The 9,127-nt window shown below is 32.4% G+C and overlaps 1 protein-coding gene and 1 long non-coding RNA gene across 3 annotated transcripts; both read right to left on the bottom strand.

Moving 5' to 3' along the window:
- Nucleotides 1-505: 505 nt before the first annotated feature.
- LOC128157954 (uncharacterized) lies at nucleotides 506-6,243 on the bottom strand. Of its 2 annotated transcripts, none has more exons than XR_008239894.1 (3): nucleotides 6,004-6,243; nucleotides 4,011-5,364; nucleotides 506-1,156 (listed from the first exon to the last, which is right to left on the bottom strand). It is a non-coding gene; the product is annotated as an uncharacterized LOC128157954 (long non-coding RNA). The 2 variants fall into 2 exon arrangements; XR_008239892.1 differs by having other exon boundaries at nucleotides 4,653-5,364; nucleotides 6,004-6,242.
- A 1,092-nt stretch (nucleotides 6,244-7,335) lies between these two features.
- On the bottom strand, nucleotides 7,336-9,127 carry LOC128157944 (myeloid differentiation primary response protein MyD88-like). The gene is made up of 4 exons (XM_052820625.1): nucleotides 8,992-9,127; nucleotides 8,641-8,824; nucleotides 8,353-8,444; nucleotides 7,336-8,025 (listed from the first exon to the last, which is right to left on the bottom strand). Exons 1-4 carry the CDS (start codon nucleotides 8,993-8,995, stop codon nucleotides 7,769-7,771), a joined length of 537 nt encoding a protein of 178 aa, XP_052676585.1. The 5' UTR covers nucleotides 8,996-9,127; the 3' UTR covers nucleotides 7,336-7,768.

A 9,127-nucleotide genomic window follows, 5' to 3' on the forward strand; every position in this document is an offset into this window, starting at 1 on the left:
ACGCAATCTGTGTATTATTCAATTGAAAACAGCGTCATTTTTAACTTGTTTTGACGCAAGAAAAAAATGTTACATCATACTGAAAGTCCACGCTGTTGTTAAACTGGTTCTAACGTTTAGATGATGTCGTAATTCCGTTCTTTATAACTGATGTCATCTTCCACCGTCCGATACCATATTTCTTCATAATTTTTTAGGTCATATATCTTCATTGCTTAACGCAATTTTGTGAAATATATGTATTAATTGTTTCCTTACAAGTTCAAAAAGTAATCCAGATTAAGCCTAACAAAATAACACGTGTTGTTCCTACAGAAGTTTGACGGGTTTTTAAGGTCAATAGAAGGCAAGGCGAACTTTTTATGGACTTAAACAAGCCTGTTGAGCCCAAAGAAGGCAAGGCGAGCCTTCTATGGACTTTAACAACCCGACAAACTTCTGTAGACAGTCAATAACAAACCTAACGCCGAGAACCCAACCTGAGATAAACCAACAAAAGAAAAGGTACAATTATATTCGTTTATAAAAAGCTATCAAGAAATGAAACGTTAAAAGCTCGACAATGTTCAAAAAATTACACAATTGTGCTTTTCTGGTAAAGATCCGTCATCTATTTTTAAGATTGTGTATGGTAATGAATCAATTTCTGAACATGGAGACAGGTTAAAGGTCGGAAATTAACAACTGGGTACATATGAATTCCTGTCCCCCAAAGTCACTTAATAGCCCATTCATGTTAATGTTTGTCAAGTCAAGATTGACATTTTGAATTTCATGGAAATCGTTATTTTCGGTGCGGACTGCAGGCTTAATAGCAGGATTTTTTAAGTTTGGTAAATCTGCCATTGTAGGTAGAATGTTTACGATAAATGAGTCGCCCGTCATTATTATAATTTTCTCGTCACTGACGTTTTGACATACACTTTTGTACAGATTTATGTCTTGTTACTGCGATGGCTTGCGACGGACCAACCATGGATGTTAATAAAATAGATGATCCAGTAGCTCTGATTGAATAGTTGGTATAAATTTGTGAAAACCCTGCTGCTTTACTGAGACAGCTGAGGAATGTGCTGAGCTTTTCTTCACCAACCAAGGCGTTGCAATACCACACACTGTCAGACTCAACAAAGATTTTAGAGGACGTTACCATAGTCTGCAAAAAAAAATGCAAAAAGTTAATGTTTACTAGTATATTATATTTGACAAGCTGTATTCAAAATACTTATTTACATGTATTAATTTTTATTCAAATAACATATTTAATGTGATAACTGGTAAACAAATTTAGTATGAGTTTCCTTTCTTTTGTTTATTTGTTGAAACTTACTTGTCACAATCTGGCCGCAACTTTGAAATACACATCTCATATGAGAGTACTGGGCAAAAAAATAAACTCTCAAATTAAGTTTTAATATCCTTATAGAATTGAAGTAAGCTGTAAATTAATGTAATAGCCTGGTATAACTCCTTCCTTTTCTATAATTTAAAAAAATATGTACTAACAGTTCACCTTCCCTGCACTTCTGGCTTTATCTCTGAAAACGATTCTATGTCAACTTTATGATTTTGTGTGAGTTCGTCCACTACCTTTTTTTATATTCTCTTGACCTGTTTTGTCATCAGTAAAAACTTAGAAGGTGTTCTTTGTCATCCTATGCATGTTTTTATTAATGACGGTACTTCCGCCATGTTGCCGTCGAGGTTTTGCCGCTCGGCGTTAAAAGAAAATTAGACGGCAATCACGTGACGCTTCTTGTCAAATGACAGAACGTCATTTTAGTCCGAGGTAAAACAAACATCTTTTTTCACATTTAATAAGCTGTGGTTATTCCTCGTTGTGGATGGTATTGCCACGATAAAATTTCTCGCGTTTGAAAGTTTATGGCAAGAATAAATTGCAGCGCACAAGTTACTCTACTTTAGTTGGTTGTAAGCTTGTTTTATTTCATCCCAAAATGAGAAAGGTCCACTAATGGTTCTATGTAAAGAAAAGTCCAGTTTGGTACTCCAGACAGCTTGTTTTTCTTATAAATCTCATTGTAAGAAACTAAAAGTGATTTGATAATCTTTGTATTACTTTATCCTTTCCCAGAAGTGCTGTGATTCCATAGAATATAAATATTTTGGGGATTTTTCATAAGTGGTGTTTTCCTAGACTCCGTTTCTCACCCGGAAATAAATTTTGATCGAGCTCAGATATTGAATTTCTCCCTTATTTCTTCCACAGGCAATAGTTTTGTATAAAGCAATTTGCGACTCAAAAGTTAACGCATTCTAGTATCTTTATTTATCTACATGCGTTTTTTGTAAGGGTAAAATATATAAAGTGCACGTGAATTTAAAAATGAAAACAATAAAACACCAATGTCCTCTACCTAGGATACTTTAAGGACACATGCGACGTTCCTTAGTTTTATAAAAAAAATTCCTTGATAGATTTCTTCTTCCTTTGCATTTAAACCAGTTAATGTCCTTGATTTTTTCGTGAATGGCATGCAAAATGCAATTGACTGCTTAATATTATAGTCTTAGTATATAATTTCAATTGAAACTATATATCCACATTGAAAAATATCATATAACATGAAAATATAATTTTGAAATCACGTGATGGAAATCTTCACGTTGCGGAGATAGAAAACAAGAAAACAAAATAATAAAGCGAGATGTAATCTTATTAAATTTTTAGTTAACTTAATAACAAAAGATTACATCTCGCTTAAATAATTTTCATTACAACATGATGTAGTATGGAAATACTACATAATGTTGTAATAAAAATTATTTAAGCGAGTTGTAATCTTATTAAATTTACTGCAATCGAGGAGCTCATTAAGAGAGTGTAGTATTTAATTATTACTTTGACATAATACATGTTTTCTGAAATAATGAGGAAATAACGTACAGTCAGATCTTTCATTTTCACGGTCAAGCTTCACTTTGTAAACATGTTTGTTTACTCGGTCGTGAAATAAATAAGAAATACAAGATCGATAACTCTTGTCTTTAAATATTGTATTTGTTTACTGAGTTGTCGCTAATTATGGAAAACTTATAATTCAGTGTACATAAGTAAAAGAGTCAAGAAAGATAGCTTTTGGTGCAAAAATTATCTTCTATGCATGTATTCTATACACTAGTCCTATGATTATATAACTAAAGCTCGTGCGTGGAACACACTTGACTCTTCACTACATCAATATCTTTGTATATATATAATATATATATGACAATTGTTATATTTCAACAGAATTAGCAAGCTGCCCACACACCCACTAATGAACTACCAGAAAAGCCATGGTTGTTTTAACAAATATCAAACAAGTTCTTCAAAATATTATTTTCAAGAGGTCAAGTCTGCAGTGAATCTTTAACTAGAAAAGGTTTTAATACATGGGAAGAGTTACTAAATATATGGATAGCAAAAAGAATATTGTCACCAACTTTCTGAGCAAACATTTAACCATAATGCGTTTAAAGACCTATACTGCGAAAACAAATCTTTAAAGAGTGGATAATATTTTTGCTAATATTTAAGCGCTTCCATTCAAGGTACAATCCAAGATACAAGCCAAAGAGAGACCTTTTTTATGAAAACTGATAACTTACAGTTGAAATAATTTATAATCAAGGACGGGTCGATTTCTTTCAAAACTAATCGATTAAATTATTATTACTCAGAATTTTATTGTAATTGATTACAGGTAGATTATTTTAGCATCATCAACATTTGATGTGTACAGTCATTTAGATTGCAACTATCTGGTATTGGATCTTCCCAGCAATACTAAAAAGTCATTCCACTGGTGCAGAGGTAGCAGGTTCATTTCGGTATAATTTTGCAGGAATATGTTTTTATCTACATTTTCCTTCCAGTAATGCAACAAATTTGCCCCCTTTACATGGCCCAAGGAGGTGCAGTGATACTTCTATATTAACATGATCACCGAAACACATGTACACCTTTGTAGGTGTCATAAAACTGAAAAGTCCATTCTCAAACTTACTAAGTTTCCTTGGAGGAGATCATTCATCACATTCACACAAGAATTTTCACAAGACAAGTCTTGTTTCCTAGCATACACTAGTAGTTTTTTCCTACGTCAACAGGAGATGTTGACCACATAAGTTTAAATTTCAGATCTAAAGCTGCTGATAGTAAACATCATCAACTTTGTAAATTGAAAGCCTTTTTGATATCAAAGACATCAACGTTAATATTGTCCTGTTGAATGTCGTTTATAGTCGGAAAGCTTGTGTTCGATACCCAGTGTCACAGGGATAACTAGACTTCCGGAAACATTGTTTTCCTGTTGCATATTCAATATGGCATGTTCAAAGGTTTTCAACCAAACAGAATTCATGCAGTAGTTTACGTTCATACCCAGTTAAATTAATGGTAGACAGTTACATGTAATTTGTTTTTTTTTTCGGTTACTTGAATAATTGCCAATTAGGAATTCCAACGAGTGGGTTATCAACTTGCAGGGTTTTTTGTCTTCCAAAGTTTTAATGGTTTTCACATATTTCATGACATATTTGACTTACTTTGCTGCCTTCGCAATGACAGTTTTTAAAATGGGGGCTCATTTTTTCGACGCATCTTTGACAATGCACCAATTTTAGATCATGTGCAAAAACATATTTACCATGCTTCGGGATATCTTCAGTAGAGAAATCGAACACCACAGACTCGAAACTAGAATCTTCATCCTCATCTTCACTATCAGACTCGCAGAGGTCTCCTTTCAATGATGTATATTTATCACATGTAAATCATGGTAGGATAACCTGAAAGGTTTTAACAATGTTTGTTACAATGTTTATAATCTGCTATACTGTAGCAGGCTTCTGCTTCTTCATATTCTTGTCGTGTGTTTTCAGCTCAATGTTGACATCTGTACCGCTTGCATGACATCATGATCGATTCCATAAACCATTCCAATATGAAGTGACCTGGGATCCAAGGGAACCCTTCATTTGTCGGTTTGACCAGAGATCAACAGTCAAACAGGTTCTTTCTACAGCCCGCAACTTGTCCTTTAAACTCGTTTGTATTTTAGTTAATCTTTCAAGGAAAACTTTTGTGGAGAATTGTTTACGGGATTTGGACTGGTTTCGGGGATTCAATGATTCAATTAACAACTTAAATTCTGGATTCTCAACAACTGAGATAGTATCAGAGTTCCTGCTATGAACGGAACCAACGCGTCAGTAATCTTCTTCTGGTTTGGATCATTTGTGATGTACTTAAGTTTTGATGAAGTTTGGGTTATGTGTCCATTGACCTTTGGCCTTTTAATATGATGTGAAAATTATTCTAAACACAAGTGACGGTTGTTCCCGTATTTCAGGTCTTTACTGGAAAGAAAGACAAGTCATATTAAATGATAAAAGGCTAAATGATTTATATTTTTTTCTTAAGATGAAAGATTGTAATTAACTTTCACAATGAACTGTGCTAATACGTATACGTTTTGTATATAAGAGAGAAAAAATTAATCAACATTATAAGATCTGATTTGTGATTAGACAAACAATCAGGAAAATCTAAAATATACGCTACAAATGGAATTTCAAAATATTAACACACACTTTCCTGTTTATTTCATCGTTGTATTTAAACTATTCATATTTCGGTTTTTGCTGTTTTAAATTTAAATTCTAGTATCACACTTTAAGTTGTTCAAAATATTGGAAAACATCATGATGTACAATTTAATGTGAAAAAAGAATTGTACGCACATGACATAATTCTTTTTTTATTTTAGGAAGGCTTTTTGCAATGTTAATATTATTAAACGAATTAAGATGACTTTTCTTTTTTCGTAAACTGTGTTTAACTTGACCCAATCATTAGGATATATTTTATAAAATGAAAACTTGGAGTAAACACTTCTTATAAACGGTTTTAATACAAAAACAATTATTATTTCCTCCTTTTCCCCTGTGTTTGCAGTACATTATTTTAAATCTAATCAGCTTAAGGTATATACACACCTTTCTTTGACCGCAATTTTGATTTCTTTTTTCAGTTCCTGGAAAAACGTCTTTATGTGGAATTCGAGCTACTGCAATATTTTGCAGTGCAGAATTACTTTAGATGTGAAAATTATTCTGAACAAATGATATCCTTTTAAAAAATCAGTTAAATGCAGTTTAATTATCTCATTAACCAAGATCTTTAAAAATCTGGTTAAAGTACCCTAGTTATTCAAACTGTCAAAAACATGTAGAGTTTGAGGATCAGATATGCATTTTTTTTTCAATTAAAATTCATACATGATATGATAGTTTTCTTGTTAATAAAGGACTGAGCGGAATGATTTCTGTATTGTATCTGATTACACCACAGAAACCGTTCCCCTTTAATGCTCCAGAGCCCTATTTTAGTTCTATAAATAAATGATTTATATTTATCTTCCGCGTACGAAGCATTTAATTTTTAAAAAACCGTGTGTTATGGTTGGTGTACCTCTAGGTACACTAACCAATGAAATATCGTCATTAAAGTCGGGATATTTAACGGAAAATAATACTTAGTTTAATTATGAGGAGAGTATTTAAAGAAACATATTTGCGAGCGAGTGAATCGTTGTGAGTGACTACCGGTACTTAAAGATTAATTACTGGGCAATGTATTTATTTCTACTGTATTGCGATCTCCAGAGAATTGATAAAATATTTTAATCAATATAACGTTGAAAGTGTAAAGCGGCAAAGCCGCTAGTTCCGGAAAATTACAAAAGAGTTGATTGGTTGTTGAGATATCCATAGAATGTTTCCCTCATCCTGGAAAAATATCGATCAATTACTAAGGTCCAATAGGTGAATATTGTATGTGTTATGGGGTGATTTTAATAGATATTTGTTTATACGATGTCCGTACTGGGTATACAGTATGGTATCATCCACGACAATTAAATACATCATGAAACTTGCATTCGGGTTCTTTTCAATCGGTTTATCGGTATTTTCTTGGTGACTTATTCCGCCATATTATATTCTACCTGTATCATTTCTTAAAGAAAAAAACAGATTTGAGTGTATACTCGATGTTATAGTTCTATTTCGAACAATTTCCTCTAATAGACCTTTTTTCAGCCAATATTTAAAGATAGTGTATTTGCTTTCTTTCGTTTTCTTTTCTTTAAAAGGGAGGTCTTGGGAGAGGGTTTTTTTTTTGCTATTTTATTTATTATGCAACCCAACTTATCTCAATAATGTCGTTTTATTACAATCCAGCAGATAATATTTTCCTAGAACTATATTCATATTTACATATTCAAAAGATTATTTTCATTTTTTTTTATTTATCACGCTCTGATCAGCACATATTTCAAATTTAATCTCATTGCACAAACAAACAAAAATATACATAAAAGCATGTATAATTCAACAAATTTTCATGTAGCACCCAGAAGCTTCAACTGAAACAAAAGTTTGACGCACTGGCTATATATATTTCTGTTAGAATATAAACAAGTCAAAGACGCACACGGGACATTAGATGTATATAAATAGGAATATGTGTAAAACAGGTGGGTAAATGTTTGAAAGACAATGGCAGAACTGCGTTCATGTCCTAATTATCACAGAGACTTGATATGGCGATTTCATCACTGATGAGCGACAAAACAGCCGGATTGTCGGACTTGACTCAGAAAAGCAGCTAAACGGCTTTCTATTAATCCGCATAAAATATTGTAACACTGACTAGAATTACTGTACACTTAAAATGTGCGCTTATTTCACTCTATGTACACTAATTGTTTCTCCACTCTTGCTGTTTTTCTGAAGAAAATGAGTCTACAATGATATCAGGCAAACAGACGACAGCGGGTAGATTTTTCTTGGCTGTCCTTATACCAATCACATTTTTCTTGAAACAAGCTGCTACCCGCGGCCAAAACCATGTACGAATGTCCTCTTTAGTGTAATCGTTTGCCGTTAAAAATCGAATGCAGCTTGGTGCGAGACATTCCTCTCTGTGTATAGGGATGATATGCCTCAAATGAAAACCTGTAATGCAAATATTAAAGATTTATGACCAATGTATATGAGTTTATTTTCAGAATTAAATCATTAAATTCATGCAAGCAAGTTTTTTAATGCTGTGAATAATTAATATGAACACGATTTTTTTTTAAATTAGGTGTAATTTGCTTCCGATAAAAATCATTCTCCTATGCTAAATATGCTAGTTGCTGAATCAAATTCAGCATTGTTGTCAGTAAACGTTTTTACAGTTATTTTTCATATTTATATAATTTGATGATAAACAATTTTTTTTCAATTCAAAATTAAGGAGTTTTGAATAATTTGTTATAGACTATGACTATGAAGTACCTGGTGATTTGGAAATGGCAACTCTAAGTAGATACATGCATTGTTCGTTCTGGGAGAAGTCTCGAGAAAGAACCACAATTATCTTCTTACAACTGTAATAAGAATACACGTATGTAAAAAAAAAAAAAAGTGTTCATCTCAACATTTTATTTGATCCATTATTCTTACATAATAATGCAATTTGTGAACGTCTATCGTTTTATTATTTTTTTTTCTGTTGACGGATAAGATGGCATTTTCCGTTGATTTTTTAATGGACAACAAAACATGCCAAAAAGACAAACATACCTATTCATGATGATTTCCGATTCCTTTTGGTGGTCAAAATCGCCAGGACCGTCTCTTGATTTGATGTACAGGCGTAAGTTAAAAGCTGAAGATTCTAAATTGCTTTTCATGGTTTCTAAAAACAGTTTGTCTTCTTCTGTATCACCCGCAATCACATAGGCGTCGTACTGGTTTATCTGATTGTCTGCATTCAGAAAAAAAATAGTCAGAATTATTTATTTTATTTGAAAAAAATAAATTCAAATATGTATGACTTTTTTTTCACAACGATATTTTCTAAACTCTAAAGATTATTTTCTCATCAATTTCGGATATGCATATTCATGTTTATGTATTTGATTATAAACATACCCATTGTGATTTCTCCGTCGTTTGGTGTTATGTTCAATTATACACGGAACGTAAGTATTTATACCCAACAATCCTTGAGCTTCCTTTAAATGCATAACATATAGCTAGAAAAAATCAATGAAAATAAAAACCTCGA

The sequence above is a fragment of the Crassostrea angulata genome, chromosome 1, assembly GCF_025612915.1.
Source record: "Crassostrea angulata isolate pt1a10 chromosome 1, ASM2561291v2, whole genome shotgun sequence".
Lineage (NCBI taxonomy): Eukaryota > Metazoa > Mollusca > Bivalvia > Ostreida > Ostreidae > Magallana > Magallana angulata.